At 49.9% G+C, this 20,137-nt stretch overlaps 1 protein-coding gene across 2 annotated transcripts; it reads right to left on the bottom strand.

Annotated features, from left to right (window-relative positions):
• Positions 1-1,623: 1,623 nt before the first annotated feature.
• Positions 1,624-5,858, bottom strand: LOC311517903 (uncharacterized protein). 2 transcript variants are annotated; one of them, XM_084623160.1, is made up of 3 exons: positions 3,974-5,858; positions 3,779-3,895; positions 1,624-3,006 (listed from the first exon to the last, which is right to left on the bottom strand). In XM_084623160.1, exons 1-3 carry the CDS (start codon positions 4,997-4,999, stop codon positions 2,470-2,472), a joined length of 1,680 nt encoding a protein of 559 aa, XP_084479286.1. In that variant the 5' UTR covers positions 5,000-5,858; the 3' UTR covers positions 1,624-2,469. The 2 variants fall into 2 exon arrangements, with proteins under 2 accessions (XP_084479286.1, XP_084479287.1); XM_084623161.1 differs by lacking the exon at positions 3,779-3,895.
• Between the last annotated feature and the right edge of the window lie 14,279 nt (positions 5,859-20,137).

Raw genomic sequence — 20,137 nt, 5'->3', positions numbered from 1 at the left:
ATCCGTTGTCATCCATCGCTTCCGCTGCAACTCTGCTCTCCTGCAGACGCCATACCACAGCAAGCATGGAGCCCACTCAACTCACTGTCACCGCTGTTGTTGTGAGATTTGTAAACACCTCGCACATTATCCTGGAGTATATGCAGAACCGGGCTAACAGACACTAGCACGAGGACGATTTTGATGAGGACATGGACACAGACGTTCCCGAAAACATGGGCTGTGGCATTTGGGACATCATGGTGGCAGTGGGGCTGGTTGATACAGTGGAACACTGATTCTGGGCCCGGCAAACAAGCACTGACTGGTGGGACTGCATAGTGTTGCAGGTATGGGATGATTTACAGTGGCTGCAAAACTTTTGCATGCGAAAGGCCACTTTTACTGGAACTCTGTGAGTTGCTTTCCCCTGCCCTGAAGCACAGGAATACCGAGATGAGAGCTGCCCTGACAGTTGAGAAGCGAGTGGCAATAGCCCTGTGGAAGCTTGCTACGCCTGACTGCTACCGGTCAGTCGGCAATCAATTTGGAGTGGGCAAATCTACTGTGGGGGCTGCTGTGATTCAAGTAGCCAATGCAATCATTGACATTCTGTTATCAAGGATAGTGACTCTGGGAAATGTGCAGGTCATAGTGGATGGCTTTGCTGCAATGCATTTCGCTAACTGTGGTGGGGCAATAGACAGAACACATATCCCTATCTTGGCACCAGACCACCTTGCCAACCAGTACATAAACCATAAGGGGTACTTCTCAATGGTGCTGCAAGCGCTGGTGGATCACAAGGGACGTTTCACCAACATCAACGTGGAATGGCCGGGAAAGGTGCATGACGCTCACATCTTCAGGAACTCTGGGCTGTTTGAGCAGCTGCAAGAAGGGACTTACTTCACAGACCAGAAAATTACTGTTGGGGATGTTGAAATGCCAATAGTTATCCTTGGGGACCCAGCCTACCCCTTAATGCCCTGGCTCATGAAGCTGTACAAAGGCACCCTGGACAGTAGTAAGGAGCAGTTCAGCTATAGGCTGAGCAAATGCAGAATGGTGGTAGAATGTGCCTTTGGACGTTTAAAAGCTCGCTGGTGCTGTTTGCTGACTAGGTCAGACCTCAGCGCAACCAATATTCCCATTGTTATTGCTGCTTGCTGTGTGCTCCATAATATCTGTGAGAGTACGGGGCAGACGTTTATGGAGCGGTGGGAGGTTGACAAAAATCGCCTGGCATCCGATATTGAGCAGCCAGACACCAGGGTGATTAGAAGAGCACAGCAAGGTGCGCTGCACATCAGAGAGGCTTGAAAACCAGTTTCATGACTGGCCAGGCTTCAGTGTGACAGTTGTGTGTATTTCTCCTTGATGCAAACCTGCCTCCTTTGTTGATTTTAATTCCCTGTAAGCCAACCAACCTCCCAACTTCGAAATAAAGTAACTATTGTTTTGAAACCATGCATTCTTTCTTTATTAATTACAAAAAAGGGAAATAACTGACAAGGTAGCCTGGGTGGGATGGGGGAGGAGGGAAGGACAAGGCCACATTGCTTATAGTAGCCACACTACAAATCAAACTGTTTGAATGACAGCCTTCTGTTGTTGCGGTTCAGTGATGAGACAGAACACAGCTTTTTGCAAGCAAGCAGGCTGGTCAGCGGAGATGGGCTGTTCTGCCCCCCCTGCCTTCCACCTTCTCCTTTTATTATATTTCTCCCCCTAAGCATTACACACTGCTACACAAAGGAATGTATGACGTTGATTCATATGCTTAGTTACCATCCTCTATCTACTACAATCCTGGTTCTCAGGCCTTGAGCCCAGGCTAAAAAAACCTCCCACAGTTGCTGTCCAAACAATCAAGTTCTCAGGGTTCATATCTAGCCCTTGTCCTTGGATAGAGCAATGTGTGCATTGCTCCTAGGAGACAGTCAGGGTGTGCCCCGCCTGCTTCCAGGTGGAATAGCTAGACATTAACCCTTCATCTCCCCTTTTTTATTTATTGATAATTGGCCATCTCATGGTAGCCGCCAATTTGTTTTATCATGCTATTTAACTCCCAGACAGACAAGGACATAACCTGGGGAGCTTTCCAGGGCAAAAATTTTACAAAGTCTTAACAAGGAAGGAATACATTGTACACAGCAACAACAAAAAATAAGCCCAATAATTACAAACACAAAATAACCAAAAGCTTAACATCTGCCATATAATCATCTAAAAGGGATACACTTCTTTTACTACAATTGTAACCAGCAAAAGGCAATATAAGTATCATTCTACTAAGACAGCAAAGGGTGCCATCACTTAAATTTGCAGGAATATAATTAAAGGTGCATGAACCACAAGTAAAAACCCATCCTGATGGTAGGATGATATGGCCATAATTATATGAAACATTAACAGCATGGGAACAATTTAAAAGGGATTAAGAAATTTTTTGACAGCCCAATGGCACCTTTGTACTAGTGCAGTTAACTACACGCGCACAGGTGACATTGTGAGCCCCGGCCGGGTACGGTGTGTGAAGGAATATAGCCGTGCGAGGCAGAGTATAGTTGGCCGGGCCCCAATTAGCCATGCTAAAATACTGGGAGAAAAGATTAGCATAAGCAAAGAGCAGTATCTTATTCTCCTTCGGGCTTGTAACGGGGGAGGCGCTTCCGAGCCAACCCCTACAAAAAATAGCAGGCACAAAAGGCACACAATCATCACAGAATTAGCAGTGATTTGGGCGAGAATCGCCACAAACAAAGTCTTAGGAGTTTCTGGCTGCTGATCTGCTGCCAGTTTTCGTTGAGCCGTGGCGACCAATGCTTTTACTGCTCCCCCTGTCACGGGCTGGCTTGGGACGTTACGCCTCCTCCGTTTCCGTCCCGCCGTTGTCAACTCGGGGGGCAACGCGGTCTCCTCCAAGGTCAGCTGAAACTCTGGTATGGGATTCGACAGCCCTTGGTGCCATGCCATGTTGTTTAAGTGCTGGTCGCACGCACCGGGCTGGAACCCACAACGGTCCTGCAGGGAGAGACACAGCAGCATATCCCCGACCCCAAGTGATTAGAGGTGCTGGGCCCAGCCACTGTGGATCGGGCAGCTGACGGTAAAAGACACGCGGTCTTTCCAGTACCTCAGATTTGTGAAAATGCCGATCCGCAGGGGTCTGCTGATCTGCATTCAGTGTTAAATTATTTAAAGTAAACAAGAGAATATACATCTGTTGTTGAATGTCTCCTAAGGTTCGGAGATGCAGCTCCCCTTGTTTTAATTGTTTATCTAGCAAGGTTTTGAGTGTGCGATTGGCACGTTCAACAATGGCTTGGCCCGTGGAATTATAAGGGATTCCGTGTTTAAGACGGACGTCCCAGCGGGCACAAAAGGTGGAGAGGGCTGCAGAGCAGTAGGCTGGGGCATTATCTGTTTTAATTTGGCAAGGGCGACCCATAACAGAAAAGCAGGCCAGCAAATGGTGAATAACTTTGTTAGTGGCTTCCCCACGTTGTGGGGTTGCCCAAAGGAAACCTGAATAAGTATCAACGGAAACATGTAAAAATGAATAGGGGCGGAATTGTGGTACATGAGTAACATCCATTTGCCACAGCTGATTTGCTGCGGTACCTCGGGGGTTAACAGCATAAGAAAAAGTAGGAGCAGCAGCAGCACAGTGGGGGCAGGAACGAACAATAGAACGTGCATGATCAGCAGGAATGTGGAACTGCCAGGCCAAAACAGAGGCAGACTGATGAAAAAAGGCATGGCTTTCAATGGGGTCAGAAAAAAGGGAATTCACCTGACCACGCAACGCGCGATCGGCGCGTGCATTGCCCTCAGTGAGTGGCCCAGGCAGAGGGGTATGACTGCGAATATGAGCAACAAAGTAAGGGAAATGACGAGTGGCAAGAAGACGCTGTAAAAACAAAAACAGGCGAAGGAGATCTGCATCAACCTGAGGGGTAATGAGGGCAAGGGGTAAATGATCAATTACCTGATAAACATAATGGGTATCCACAATTAAATTAAAGGGACAATCAGTAAAAAGTTGAAAGGCCAAAATAACAGCAGCCAATTCTGAACGCTGTGCAGAACGCTGAGGCAGTGTAAAACGAGAATGCCAACGAGGGGGGTCACCCAACTGATAAGTGACTACACCTCGGTGGGGAGAACCATCAGTAAAAAGAGTGACAGCGGAAATAATGGGTTGAGAGCGGCTAAGACAATGAACAACTAGGGGCACCTTTTGGGTAATGACCAATCGAGGATCTTTTGGAGGATTGTAAGAAATCTCTCCCACATAATCACAAAGAGCAACCTGCCAGGGCAAGGAGGTGTGGCACAAAGAGTCAAATTCAGTACGGGACAAGGGGAGCACAAAAGGGCGGATTGTAGCAAGGGCACGGCCTCCTGGTTTAGAGACCGTGACCCAAGACAAACTTTGGCGCCCGGGTTTGCTACCCCCAATCCCCCACAACTCTTTAGAAGGAACCGTAGGCCAACTAACCGGCCACTCCAGGTCACGAATCACTGTAACGTCAGCTCCAGTGTCCACCAGCCCTGTAAAAGGAACATCATTTAAGAGAAGTGTTAACTGAGGTTTCGAGGGGCGGACTGACATTGTCAGAGCAACAAGTGGAGAAGACGCGCTGTGAGACGGCGAGTGAGACAACGTAGATCCAAAGCCTCCTCCGCCCCGAGTTCGATCCTCGGCAGCTGGCACCTGATAGGGGACTAAAATCAATTGTGCAATTGACCGTCCACGCGGGAGCGACTGTGGAAGATGAGTCCACACCTGAACCTTAATAATGCCAGTGTAATCAGCATCAATGACCCCTGGAATGACAAAAAAGCCCTGTTTCCCAGCATGTGAGCGAGGGAGAACAAGACCTACAAAGCCGGCAGGGAGAGGTCCCGTCACCTGTGTAGGTATGGCACAGACCTCCCCTGGCAGCCGAAAGTCAGTGTCCTCCTGCATGATCAAATCAAGCCCTGCACTTCCAGCAGTCGCTGCCCTCATAGAGTCTACGGATTCCAAGGCAGAGGAGCGATTGCCTGAGTAGGAAACACCCCCGTTTGGCCCTGGGTTCGGGGGGGACCCGTCGCGCGGTTTCCCGACCCGCTACGACACTGATTAGCCCAGTGATAACCTTTCCCACACTTGGGGCACTTCTTTGAGGGTCGGGCTGGTGCCTTAGATGAGCGGCACTCCCGCTGAAAATGACCCTCCTTACCACAGCGGTAACAGCGCTTCCCCTCCTTCCCAGTTTTTCTGAGGGCGGCAGCCAGAACTCCAGCCTTGTGGGCTTGTGTGCCAATGTTCTGGCACGCCCGCAGCATGTCTGAGAGCTCTAAAATACCAGAGACTTGTGCTGCCTGGAGAGCACGGCGGCAATCCTCATTTGCATTTTCAACTGCCAATTTTAACAGGAGCTCGTGAGCTGCCTCAGTGTTATCCACCTGTCGGAGGATAGCCTCCTGCAATCTGTTGGTAAAATCCAAAAAGGACTCTAAGGCACCCTGACGGATACTGACAAAGCTTTTGGTAGGCTTGCCTGAATCCGGGACCTTCTTGAAAGCATGCTGGGCACAGGTGGAGATAATGGGGAAGACGGCCGGAGGGAGTTGAGACTGCATCCCAATAGTAGCAAACTGGCCCTCCCCTGCCAAATGCTCATAAATGATACCTTGCTCTCTATATACCTGGGCTTGGCGTTCTGCCATCTGCCGATACTCACTAAGCCAAATAACATACTGACTGGGTGACAACATCATGCGCAGCAGCGTTTTCCAATCCTCAGGGATTAGGGAGTACCCAGCACCCATCCCTTCAATGAGACCACGCACAAAGGTGCTAGTCAGGCCAAATTCACGAATTGCTTTCTTTACCTCTCTAACCACCGAGTATGGCAGAGTGGTCCAGGTGCCCACGGGGTTGCCCTGGTCATCATTCTGCCAGGTCACCGGGCAAACGGAGACCAGATCAGCCAGCTCCTCTGCTGTAAGATCTGATCGAGCTTTCGCTGCGTGAACCATTTGTTGCACCAGCGAAAGCTTCTGAGCAGATGCAGATGACTCTCCGGGGGGCCCCATGGGGGGAGGGTAATCACACACCAGCTCCGGTGGGGAAGGCCAGGGAGGCGGTGGTAATAGAGGCACTGGGGGCGAAGCAGGGGGAGGGATGGCTGCAGGAGCGGACGGGGGTGGCAGGATTGGCAGCTCCTCTGTTGGTGCTGAAGAGGGCCTTTCCAAGGCGACACGCTGTGTCGCATCACCAGGAGGGGGGATGACTGCAGGGGCGGACGGGGGCGGCGAGAGCACCAGCCTCGCGAGGGAGGGTCTGTCTGAGGCGACACGCTGTACCACGTCGCGGCAGAGGTGCCAGGCATGTAAAGCCTGCACGGGTGCCCGAGGCTCTTTGTGCAATGTCTGGCGCAATCGCTCCCAGTCCGCTAACTTAAGGCTTCCAGCTTCAGGATACCACGGGCACTTGGCACGCACCTCCTGTAGCAGGAGAGTGAGTTCTCGAGCCGGGCAGTCATGCTGAGCCTTACGCAGCAAATACTGCAGCTCATTACGGTGTTGCACTTGCAAAGCAGAGAGGGAGCTTCCCATACTTACCACAATGAAAAATACTCACCGGGATCCACGAAGTGGATGAGTGACGCGTCTGAAACCCTTGCCGGGCGAGGTGAGTGCTGAGGGCCCCACGTTTGGGCGCCAGTTGTTGCGGTTCAGTGATGAGACAGAACACAGCTTTTTGCAAGCAAGCAGGCTGGTCAGCGGAGATGGGCTGTTCTGCCACCCCTGCCTTCCACCTTCTCCTTTTATTATATTTCTCCCCCTAAGCATTACACACTGCTACACAAAGGAATGTATGACGTTGATTCATATGCTTAGTTACCATCCTCTATCTACTACAATCCTGGTTCTCAGGCCTTGAGCCCAGGCTAAAAAAACCTCCCACAGTTGCTGTCCAAACAATCAAGTTCTCAGGGTTCATATCTAGCCCTTGTCCTTGGATAGAGCAATGTGTGCATTGCTCCTAGGAGACAGTCAGGGTGTGCCCCGCCTGCTTCCAGGTGGAATAGCTAGACATTAACCCTTCATTCTGTTGCTTGGGCCATCCTCTAGAGTGGAGTGACTGGGTGCCAAGAGCCTCTCCCTCTCTCCCCCGCCCTGTGTTCTTGGGCATCTGGGTGAGGAGGATATGGAACTTGGGGAGGAGGTCAGGTGGTTGTACAATGGATGCAGCAGGGGTCTGTGCTCTTGTTGGCTTTCCTGCAGCTGCAGTAGATGCTTCATCATGTCCGTTTGCTCCCCCATTAGCCTTAGCATCACCTCCTGCCTCTGCTCTTCACACTCCTGCCTCTGCTCTTTGCACTCATTTAATGCTTTCCTAACCTCTAACACTGAATGCCTCCAGGCATTCAGCTGTGCCCTATAAGTGCAAGAGGACTGCATGAGCTCGGAAAACATGTCATCATGAGTGCGTTTTTTTTCGCCTTCTAATCTGCGATAACTTCAGGGATGGAGATGATAGGGGGAGCCTAGAAACCTGGGGGGAGATAAAAAGGGAGAGTAAAATTTAAGATGATACATTTCTGAGAACAAAAGATTATACATTTCTGTTGCATAATACAACAATCTTTCACAGTGAATCAAGCAATTCACAGCAGACAGCACATGTGCTTTAGGTACAAGGTCACATTTTGCCTTTTATATTGAGCGCCTGCCGGAATGGAGACACATCACACACGGCTGGGCAACAGAATTCAGTTTCCATGCAGCCATGGTATGGCAAAGGGTATGCGGGGTTGGCTTCTTATGCATAACATGTGGGAATGGTTTCAAACTGCAGCAACATCCTTTCCCATAGCAAGCAATGGGTTGGATTTCACATTTAAAAGAAGGGGCTGCGGTTTTCAGGTGATGTGCAGCACACACCTCCCCCACCCCACCATATGGCTATTCTCCAGGATGATCCCTTTTAGCTAAGCGCAAACAGCCCAGCATGAACGGGGTCCTTTTACTGTTCCCTTACAAAAATTCCCCTATTTGAACCAGGTGACCATGAATGATATCATTCTCCTAAGGTTTCAGAGTAACAGCCGTGTTAGTCTGTATTCGCAAAAAGAAAAGGAGTACTTGTGGCACCTTAGAGACTAACCAATTTATTTGAGCATGAGCTTTCGTGAGCTTTCATGATGCATCCGATGAAGTGAGCTGTAGCTCACGAAAGCTCATGCTCAAATAAATTGGTTAGTCTCTAAGGTGCCACAAGTACTCCTTTTCTTTTTGCATTCTCCTAAGGCTAACACAGAAAGCTATAGATCGAATGTTGCTTGAATGCAACCAAAACCCAGGACCATTTGCTGCCATGTTTTGTGCTGCAATGATTCCAGAATACTTTCAGAGTACCTCCAGGAGAGCTTCATGGAGATGTCCCTGGAGGATTCCCGCTCCATCCCCAGACATGTGAACAGACTTTTCCAGTAGCTGTACTGGCCGTGAATGTATCCCAATTCTTCAGGGCAAATCAAACATTAAACACTATTGATTTTAAACCCTGTACTGTAGTTACACATGTGCACTCACCAGAGGTGCCTTCTCCAACTTCAGGACTGCGGATCCCGCCTTCGGAGGGTATTGGCTCCAGGGTGATGAAAAGATCCTGGCTGCTGGGGAGAACAGATTCACCGCTTGCCTCCTGCACATTCTCCTCCTCCTCCTCTTCCTCATCCACAAAATCCTCCTACTTGTTGCATGAGACTGCCCCCTTGCAGTTGTCCATGGACAGTGGTGGGGTAGTGGTAGGGTCCCCTCCTAGAATGGCATGCAGCTGATCATAGAAGCGACATGGGCGTGAGCATCACATTTCATTAGGGTGCGCACCCAGGGAATATTTTTTTTAAAGGCAAACATTTATTGAATACTCAGTCATAAAGGACATTAGTTTGTTTGATGAATAAAAATAAACAAACTAAAACTTAAATAAACTTAATTTTTTTTTTAATTAACAACTAAACTTTACTTAAAAATACCAACTTAAAAAAAGAGACACAAAATACCAAATTTTTGCGGTAGTGATAACCAGGCATATACAAAGATACAGTCAATTTTAATTATCTTTATCTTTAACCAGATAATGAGCTAACCCAAACTGACCAAAACAGATTAAGACTTTTTCATCTTCCTGTCCTGGAGAATGAGATGTTGCTCACCAGGTGTTATAGACTTAAATTCCTCAATCATATCATTGTAATTAACTGACAAAGCCAATTCTTGTTCAATGTACAAAATCATGAGTGAGTCGAGGCGTTGTTGGGACATTGTACTTCTTAGTTTGTTTTTTACATGTGCTAGTTTCAAAAAGGCTCTTTCACATGAACAGCTTGTAACAGGTAAGACTGCAAACCATTGAATAGATTTGTAAAAGGCCTGGAACATGGAAGACCGATCCGATTCCTTTAGCCAATCAAGTCACTCTCTTGTGGTGTCCGTAGTGCTACCTTTAGGAACAGATCTATCATAACCCCAAAGCAATCCGACTTCAGCTTCCAACTCATCCAAGGACACTTTAAATTTGTTGGCAACGATTCTCATATTGTCCCTGCCAATGTCTAAGCTCAGCAGTCTAAGCTCAGCAGTTTTCGCGCTGCAGTTACAATTTTACAAGTCTTCTGTTCAAATCGCTGGTCAATGCCAGTAATCACTGAGTCTAGGAGTGGGTAAAACGGAGTTATTCTCTCCTGCTCCTCTTTTGTATCAAAGTGATGCTGGGACTCAAACGCGTCATCAATACAAGTGGATGTTTTTCCCTTCTTAACTGAGGGAATCGATATATCATTCTCTATACACATTTTCACACTGTCATTGAAAATAGTTTGAAAATATTCTGGACCACTTCTCAATGCAGCTAAAGAGTTATGCAAGCTTTTCACCCCTGGCATTGCAGTAAGTAAGTTGAGATCTGGAGCTTGGAGAGCCTTACTCACTTTACCACCATCTGGAGAATAGTTGCATCATGTGAAGGGCAAAGATGAACTTGAATTAATTTAGTTCACGGATAAGGCATCTGGCTTTTATTTTAGCATCAGCAAGGCGAGTTGTTTCGATAATCTCTTGTAAAGCTTGAAAAAAGATGGAGTAGTTTTGTTTTACAGTTGCCACTGCTTCTGCTCTGCATGCCCATCTTGTGTTTGATAGTGACTTCTAAGTCTTCAACTGGGATCCTACTTCTTGTGAAATCTTCTCCATAACTTCATGTCGCACAGAATTCCCCTCCATGAAGGCATAAAAAGTCTGAATAACACCAAAAAAATCAAAGACAGTTTTGCTTTGTTTACTTGCAGTGCATGCATCTACTAGGACGAGGTTCAAACAATGCTTATAGCAGTGTACATAGAGTATTTCACTGTTTCTTTCTTTACATTTCATTTGAACTCCCGCAGTACATCCAGACATAGTAGATGCCCCATCAAAACAGACAGACATCACTGATGACCAGTCCATTTTAAGAATGCCAAGAACATCATTTAACTGGTCAAAAATAGACTGAGCATCAACTGTTAATTGTCTCTAAACAGACAAAAAATGTTCCACTGAACTATGTTTTTCATTGTCAAAATACCGCACCACAATGGACATCTGTTCATGGTGTCGACAGTCAGTAGTGTCGTCGGCAATTATGGAGACCATTTTTCCATTTAGTGAAGACACAATCTTTTGTTGCACAACATTGTGCAAGGCCACAATTCAATCACTTTGGATGCGATTACTCAGGTAGCGTTTTGAGGAGATTGTTGCACATGCTTTGCCATTACGGGATCATATTTTTGGAGCATATTGACAAGATTTAGAAATAAACCTCTCTCAAAACTGTCAGCTTTTTCACGGTGACCCCTGAATGGTCTCCCGCCTTTCGCCAAACACAGAACAATGTCAATCAGTCGCTCCATTACACTTTGGTTATGGCAGCGTTCTTCTTCTTATTTAGACAGATAAGCCTGCTTGCCCTCATCCAACAATACATCAATAGGTTTCCCGTCATTAAAACTTGACCATGAAGAACAGCTCAACACATGACATTTTGACAGTTGGTGGTTTTTAAAACATTCGTTAGCCCTATGCCAGTTTCTGAATCCCTTATCAATAAATGCTGGATCAGTGTGACCTTTGTGTGCTGCATCATTAGAGAAGAAATGGCAGTAAAAACAAACTGCTGCATCCTTTGATGGGCTATATTCTATACTTTTCATACCAATCAGACTGAAAACTTCTTTGTTTATTCCCTATTTTACTTCTAGGAAACATGCTCAATCTAGGCTGATAAGGACCTCTAGATAATCGAGACCAGCGTTCTAATCTATTTTTTGGAATATCACAGACCGGTCATCAGATAGAATGTTTGATGGCTTTGAATAGGAACTACACTGACCTGAACTAAGAGACAAAGTCTGTTTCTGTTGGTCATTACTCAGTTTATTGCACGCACTGGAACTGGTGGCGGCATTATCTTCATGTACGTTCTTAACCGAGGAGTCCGAGGTATTTGCACTACTATCAGCACATTCATTATAATTCAGTTTGTCTGCTCCTTTTCTTATCTTAACAACAAACTGATCCATATTTTAAAATTAAAAGGGGGTATCATACGATTGAATTAAAACGTAAAGCCATGGGCTTGTTATGCTATTTCAGTAGAGTACACGTGACAAAGATTACAAACACTGTAGACACTGCGCTGGGCACGCCTGATGCGGCCGCTTATATAGGTCAAAGAATTTTCTAGAATAGTAGTCGGAGGGGGCAGGGAGGACCAATGGTAATGCGGTGCCGCAATAGTGGGGACGCAGGCTGCAATCCATACTTTAAAACTAAAAGAGCGTATCATGCGGTTAAATTAAAATGGAAAGCCACTTTTTTTTTTGAGACATTAGGGCAGGGGTGGGCAAACATTTTGGCCTGAGGGCTACATCGGGGTTCCAAAACTGTATGGAGGGCCAGGTATGTATGTTTGTGCCTCCCCAAGCAGCCTGGCCCCCTCCCCATATCCACCCCCTCCCACTTCCTGCCCCCTGACTGCCCCCCTCAGAACCCCCAACCCATCCAACCCCCCTGCTCCTTGTCCCCTGACCATCCCCTCCTGGGACCCCCTCCCCCTAACCCCCCCGGGGACCCCACCCTCTATCCCTGCTCCCCTGAGGCTGCAGGTGAACCTCCCTCCCTGCTCTCCCCTGCCCCCGCAGTGCAACCCCACCGCAGCGGCCCGTGGGCCGTAGTTTGCCCACCTCTGCATTAGGGTGTGCCTGGGCACACCCAGCACACCCCGTATGCACGCCTACAAGAAGCGGCATGTATGGGGCTCTGACCCGGAGCGACCGTTTGCCTCCTTTGTCTTTTGGTAGGCTTGCCTCAGTTCCTTAACTTTCACACAGCACTGCTGTGTGTCCCTGTTGTAGCCTCTGTCCAACATGCCCTGTGAGATTTTGGCAAATATATTTGCATTTCTTCTTTTTGATCTGAGTTCTGCCTGCACAGATGCTTCTCCCCATACAGCAATCAGATCCAGTGTCTCCCTTTCGGTCCATGCTGGAGCTCGTTTGTGATTCTGGGGGGACTGCATGGTCACCTGTGCTGCTGAGTTCGCCATGCTGACCAAACAGGAAATGAAATTCAAAAGTTCCTGGGGCTTTTCCTGTGTACCTGGCTAGTACATTGGAGTTGAAAGTGCTGTCCAGAGCAGTCACATTGGAGCACTCTGGGATAGTTCCCAGAGGCCAATACCATCGATTTGCGTCCGCACTACCCCAGCAAGGTCAATTTTAGAGCTACTCCCCTTGCCGGGGAGGAGTACAGAAGTCGATTTTAAGAGCCCTTTAAGTCGACAGAATGGGGTTGGTTGTGCGGACGCATTCATTTTAAAATCGACCTAACACGGCTAAATTCGACCTAACCCCATAGTGTAGACCAGGCCTCAGTCTGTACAGCTGCCTCACTTGCTGTTGGAAATAGTTTGTGTCATGGTTTAGACCAGTGATACTCAGACTGGGGTTCCCAAGCCTCAAGCGGCTCTTTAACGTGTCTCCTGCAGCTCTTTGCAGCACATGCTATTAAAAAACTCTGTGATTTAACTATTAACTAATCTAAGCTATTAACCAATCAAGATGCTTTTACTATGTTATTAAGCAATTGTAGCTGATAAAATAATACTACCTTGTCAGTCATTTTGCCGTGAGAATTTATATATATTTATATATATAGTGATACAGCATGGCCAGAGGGCAGCAGGAGAGTGTTTTGTTTGTTTTTTTTTAAAGCAGAAAAGAATTTTATTTGTGTAACACTTACAAGGAATCACCAAAAAGGATAAAGCAAAACTGTGCAACAAAACAAAAGCAAACACAAGGTATAACACAGCAGCCTTCGGGAGGGAGAAGTGTTCAGGCTAGCCTGGGCCCACAGCTGGGGGGCTTCCTCGACACTCGTGGTCTTCCACCCTCCTAAGTTACCTGGTGGCCTAGAGCAGGGGGGCTTCCTCGACACTCATGGTCTTCCTGTTGGATCATATTAAAGAAGTTCTGTATTAAAATCACAAATGAGTTTGATTCCCCATAGTTTAAATTCCAGGGTATTACTAATTAAGAGGTCTCTTGGTTTTTGGTACTGTTTCTCTTCCCCTATGTGTGAAACTTGCAAGCTGCTAACTGTGTTAGTACATTCTAAGACAGAGTCTGTTCTCAAAGCAATTCACAGAGAGAGAGACTCAAAGCAATACTCTAACAACAGAAACAGCACCCAGAGACTCCCTGCCCTTTTGTTGTATTAACAATTGTGATTAAAATAGAGATAGAGGATGTATGTGTATTCTTGTCAGCAAGTTAAGGAAGTATGGGCTGGATGAATGCACTATAAGGTGGGTAGAAAGCTGGCTAAATTGTCGGGCTCAACGGGTAGTGATCAATGGCTCCATGTCTAGTTGGCAGCCGGTATCAAGTGGAGTGCCCCAGGGGTCGGTCCTGGGGCCGGTTTTATTCAATATCTTCATAAACGATCTGGAGGATGGTGTGGATTGCACTCTCAGCAAATTTGCGGATGATACTAAACTGGGAGGAGTGGTAGATACGCTGGAGGGGAGGGATAGGATACAGAAGGACCTAGACAAATTGGAGGATTGGGCCAAAAGGAATCTGATGAGGTTCAATAAGGATAAGTGCAGGGTCCTGCACTTAGGACGGAAGAACCCAATGCACAGCTACAGACTAGGGACCGAATGGCTAGGCAGCATTTCTGCAGAAAAGGACCTAGGGGTGACAGTGGACGAGAAGCTGGATATGAGTCAGCAGTGTGCCCTTGTTGCCAAGAAGGCCAATGGCATTTTGGGATGTATAAGTAGGGGCATAGCGAGCAGATCGAGGGACGTGATCGTTCCCCTCTATTCAACATTGGTGAGGCCTCATCTGGAGTACTGTGTCCAGTTTTGGGCCCCACACTACAAGAAGGATGTGGATAAATTGGAGAGAGTCCAGCGAAGGGCAACAAAAATGATTAGGGGACTGGAACACATGAGTTATGAGGAGAGGCTGAGGGAGCTGGGATTGTTTAGCCTGCAGAAGAGAAGAATGAGGGGGGATTTGATAGCTGCTTTCAACTACCTGAAAGGGGGTTCCAAAGAGGATGGCTCTAGACTGTTCTCAATGGTAGCAGATGACAGAACGAGGAGTAATGGTCTCAAGTTGCAGTGGGGGAGGTTTAGATTGGATATTAGGAAAAACTTTTTCACTAAGAGGGTGGTGAAACACTGGAATGCGTTACCTAGGGAGGTGGTAGAATCTCCTTCCTTAGAGGTTTTTAAGGTCAGGCTTGACAAAGCCCTGGCTGAGATGATTTAACTGGGAATTGGTCCTGCTTTGAGCAGGGGGTTGGACTAGATGACCTTCTGGGGTCCCTTCCAACCCTGATATTCTATGATTCTATGATTCTATGTGGATGGATGCTTGGTGTGGATAATAACTGAATGATCAGGGAGGTGCCAGCCTAAGAATCCAGTGTCCATCGGCTGAAGAAGGCGTCAATTGGAAATAACCAGAGGACCCCCCGCCCCCCCGGAGGGCAGACTGGAATCCACCCAACAGCCTCAAGGATGGGAGAACCAAAGAACAAGATAACATCTTGGAGCCGTCAGGAATGTGCTATCTGCTGATTGATTCAGCAACAGCATGATGAAGCAATTCCCATAGACTGGCATAGGAAGAAATTCCTATAAAAATAGACTCTAAAAAGTGAGAACTTTGAGGTCTGATTCTGCAAACCAACTTCCAGGAGCATCAGATGAGCATCTGACAAGGCCCTGCTCCCTCCTCATGTCCAGGCCACCTGGCCAGTGGCTTGGCATGAGCAACTCTAAGGCTGGTAACTATGATAACAACCTTGCAGAACCTGTGTGTGTGTGTTTGTATGAATGAATGTGTGAATAAATATGAGATTGAATGGAATGTTATAACTATAACTAACTGCTTACTATGATTCTTTCTGTATTCACAATAAATGTGGTATTTTGCCTTTTTCCCTTTAATAAGATCCTGCTGGTTTTTATTTTATTGGTATAACATTCCACCCCCTCGAGTTACCTAGTGTCACGCCCAGTGTCACCGATTATTCCTCTCCTGAGAGTGCCCGACAAGATGGGCACGGCTGCGGGGTGGGCAGTTTGGGGGTGGGGGGGGACGTACACCACGTGTGATAGGACCCCTTCTAGGTGACAGTGATGATGGTATCCACAGTGGCAACGGCCAGGGCTGGGGTCTCTTGCTCTTCCCCTCAATCAAAGGGTCAGACGGAGGGAACCAGACGGGGTCACCGAGCAGAGAACCTTGGACAGCGCCCACCGCTCCTCAAAGGCGTCAAGGGATTCGGTGGACGGCGCCCGGAGGAACTCCGCCCGGATACGTGAATGTACTGAGGATCGAAAAACAGCCCTACAATCGCAGGACGCTTCATTAGCCAACCTCCCCTCTCTGGTTTTATAAATGGCTGTTTTAGCTAGGGCTAGGAGGACGTTAACCAGGAGATCTTGTGACTTCGTGGGGCCACGGATGGGGAGTGTGTAAATAAAAAGGTGAGGGGAAAAGTGTAGCCAAAAGCATAATAAAATATTCGTGAGGAGCCGGAAAAGGGGCTGCAGCCTGGCACACTCTAAATATACGTGCGCCAGGGTTTCCCTCACGTTGCAAAAAGGGCAAGTATCCGGGATGGGGGTGAACCGTGTCAAAAACATACCCGTGCTCACAGCTCCGTGAAGGAGCCGCCAACTAAGGTCCCCGATGGGCCTCGGAACCAAGGTGGAATACAGGCTGGCCCACCGGGGTTGCTCACCCTCCAAAGGTGGCAGGAGGTCCCGCCACTTTGTATTGGGGTGGGACAGCAGGGTGTGGGCGTGAAGGGTGTGAAGTGTGAGTGTGTATAGATATTTCCGTGGCATGATTTGGAAGCTGACCGGCTGCAGTTCATGCAGCCAGCTCGCAGTGAAAGGGTGAGGGGTTTGTTGGGGTCTACGGGGTAGGGACCCAACTGAAAGGTCCGGCGGGCCTGGGGTAGAGAGTGGGCGGGGTGTGCCCTCACGCAGGGCTCGGTTGAGATAAGCCCGAGCAGCGGGCGTCAAGGCGGCCTTCACCTCCTGAAGTACGCGCCGGGGGATACGAGGTCTGGAGAGCCCCATGCACCCAGCGAGCATCAGGGGATCCAGCCAGTCTCCCCGGTCGTAGTCCAGGAGGTCTCCGACTCTCGTGACTTCCGCCAGGACCAAACTCTGGCGCACCGAGCGGGACTCCGCCGCCTGCACATGGAGCTGGGGGTTGTGTAGCAGGGGCTCCACGAGGAGATCTGCTCCCACGGTGGCCGCCACGGACCTGGTCATTGAAAACAGTTTCCAGGTCCGGAGGAGGTCCTGGTAGAAGACCGGCAGCCTGGAGAGGTCTCGCGGAAAACCTCTCGGACAAAGATAAAAGAGCTGCCGGTTGTATCGGAGCCCTTGGAAGCGGTGCAGGAAGGTGTGCGCCAATATGCTCCACGTCGAACTACATGCACTATAAAGGAGCCTCTGCAGGACCTGGAGGCAGAAGACACGGACCTGAGTGTGCAGACACTTCAGGCCCTGCCCTCCTTCCTTCAGGGGTAGATGAAGAACCCCAACAGGGGCCCAGTGCATTCCTGACCAAAAGAACTCTAGAATCGATGTCCGGAGGTTGGTCAGGAAACCTGGGGCCGGGACCAGGGTGTTGAGCCGGTACCAGAGCGTGGACAGGACTAGTTGGTTAAGTACCAGTGCTCTCCCTCGGAGGGAGAGACATTGGAGTAGCCTCGTCCATTTCCGGAGCCGCTCTATCACCCCGCCTTCTAAATTTTGCCAGTTCTCCGGCGGAGAAGGGTAGGTGGCAGAAAGGTAAATGCCTAGGTAGAGCAGTGGACCCGCGCTCCACCGGATGGTCTGAAGCGCGGGTGGGAGGGAGCTCACCTGCCGCCAGTCCCCCACCGCCAAGCCACAGCTCTTGACCCAGTTGACTCGGGCGGAGGAGACTGCCGAATAGATGGCCTCGCAAGCCTCCACCCGCGCCAAGTTCCCTGGGTCCTGGACCACGAGGAGCATGTCATCGGCGTACGCCAACAGGACCAGCCGCAGCTCCGGCTCCCGCAGCACCAACCCCGTCAACCTCCTGTGGAGGAGACAGAGGAAGGGCTCGATCACCAGAGCGTACAACTGGCCCGAGAGGGGGCACCCCTGCCGTACTCCTCGCCCGAAGCTGACCACTTCGGTCAGGGTCCAGTTGAGCCTAACCAGACACTCCTCAGAAGCGTACAGCACCTGGAGAAAACTCACAAACTGAGGTCCGAATCCAAAAACCTGCAGAGTGCCCAGGAGGTACCCATGGTCCACTCTGTCGAACGCCTTCTCCTGATCAAGAGACAGGAGGGCGAATGACAGACCATCTCTACGCCCGAGTTCCAAAAGATCTCGGACTAGAAATAGGTTGTCAAAAATGCTGCGACCTGGAACAGTATAGGTCTGGTCTAGGTGGATCACGTCCACCATCACGGACCCTAGCCGCAGTGAGATTGCTTTCGCTACAATTTTGTAGTCCGTGCTAAGGAGTGAGACAGGACGCCAGTTTTGTAAATCACGGAGGTCCCCCTTCTTCGGCAACAAGGCGAGCACCGTTCGCCTGCACAAAAGAGGGAGGACCCCACCCTGCAAAGACTCAGCCCAGACAGTGGCTAGGTCTGGGCCAGGGATGTCCCAGAACGCGCGGTAGAACTCCACGGTCAGCCCGTCCATGCCCGGAGATTTATTGGTGGGCATGCAATGGAGGGCTTCCGAGAACTCGGCCAGGGTGAGAGGCAGCTCTAGTCGGTCTCGGTCGCCCACGCTGACCGTGGGGAGTTCCTCCCAGCACACCCTGCAAGAACCAGGATCGGTCGGATCCAGGGAGAAAAGGCTTGTGTAGAAGTCATGGGCCCTCCCACACATCTCCACCGGATCCGTGAGGGGGGCGCCGTCTTCTGCTAGGAGGCAGGTGACGTGTTTCTTGGCCTCCCTTGTTTTCTCCAGGGTGTAGAAGAAACGGGAGCCGCGATCCATCTCCCGAAGGAGGTGGACACGGGATCGAACAAAGGCACCACAGGCCCGATGGTCCTCGAGGGCCCGGAGCTCTTCCCACCTCCCCCGGCACGCTCCGCAAAGGAACGGGTCCTCGGGGCTGGTGGCCAGACACCTCTCCATCTCTAAGACCTCCCGTTCCAACTGCTCTATCGCTGCATTTCTCCGTCAACTGGTGCCCCGGGTGTAGTCATGGCAGAAGAGCTTGGCGCGCACCTTCCCTAGATCCCACCACCGCCGCACCGAGGGAAAGGCACGCCACTGCTCTCGCCAGGCCAGCCAAAACTCCCGGAAGGACATCACGAAGCCCTCATCCTCCAACAGGCTATTATTAAAGTGCCAATAGGCCGGCCCCGGCCTCTCTGCACGGAGGGAGGCCATGGCTAAATGATGGTCGGAAAATGGGGCCGGCCGAATGTTGGAGGAGTGGGCCTGTGAAAGATGGAAACGGGATAAATAAATACGGTCCAACCGAGAGTGGTGCGACCGATGGGCCTCCACCCGGACAAAGGTGAACATGGAAGTGTCATCTGGGTGGTGGTCATGCCAGACGTCTACTAGGGAGTGATGTTCGACTATTTCTCGGAGAATGTTCGCAGCGGCCGGGCTCAGCTCGGCCCCTGAGCGGTTTTGTTCCTTGAGGGTGGTGTTAAAGTCCCCTCCTAGGACTAAGCACTCGTGAGAATCTAGGGTGCTGAGGAAGTCGGACACCCGCTGATAGAATTGCTGCCACTTCGGGCTCTTTGTCGGGGCATAGATGTTAACGAGGTTGATCACGAGCCCCTCCATACAGACCTGGAGATGCAGCAGGTGGCCCAGCACGGCCTCAGTGACCCCTAGCACCTCGGGCCATAGGTTGGGGGAGAACAGGGTTGCCATTCCAGCTTGTCGAACCGTGAAATGGCTAAAGTAGACCCCGTCCCCCCACTCCAGGCACCAGCTGTCTTTGGCGGTCAGATCTGTATGGGTCTCCTGCAGGAAAACCACACAGTACCCCCCTTCCCAAAGGTAAGAGAGCACCTGGGACCTGCGGAGAGCCATCCTACAGCCCCTGGTGTTCAAAGTTGCAATAATGAGGGGCGTCATGTGGAGGGCTGGGGGGGGGGTTCCTTGTTGGCGGGAGTGTTCGCAGGAAAATGAAGTACGTGCCGGGGGGTGCGAGGTCTGGAGAGCCCCATGCACCCAGCAAACGTCAGGGGATCCAGGCAGTCTCTCCGGTCGTAGTCCAGAAGGTCTCCGATTCTCGTGACTTCCGCCAGGACCAAACTCTGGCGCACCGAACGGGATTCCGCTGCCTGCACACGGAGCTGGGGGTTGTGTAGCAGGGGCTCCGCGAGGAGATCTGCTCCCACAGTGGCCGCCACGGACCTGGTCGTTGAAAACATTTTCCAGGTCCAGAGGAGGTCCTGGTAGAAGACCGGCAGCCCGGAGAGGCCTCGCGGAAAACCTCTCGGACAAAGATAAAAGAGCTGCCTGTTGTATTGGAGCCCTTGGAAGCAGCGC

This window comes from Lepidochelys olivacea (assembly GCF_965140295.1).
Source record: "Lepidochelys olivacea isolate rLepOli2 genome assembly, chromosome: 3".
NCBI lineage: Eukaryota > Metazoa > Chordata > Testudines > Cheloniidae > Lepidochelys > Lepidochelys olivacea.
Note: the sequence above shows the minus strand (reverse complement) of the source record. Positions and strands in the feature narration are given on the sequence as shown.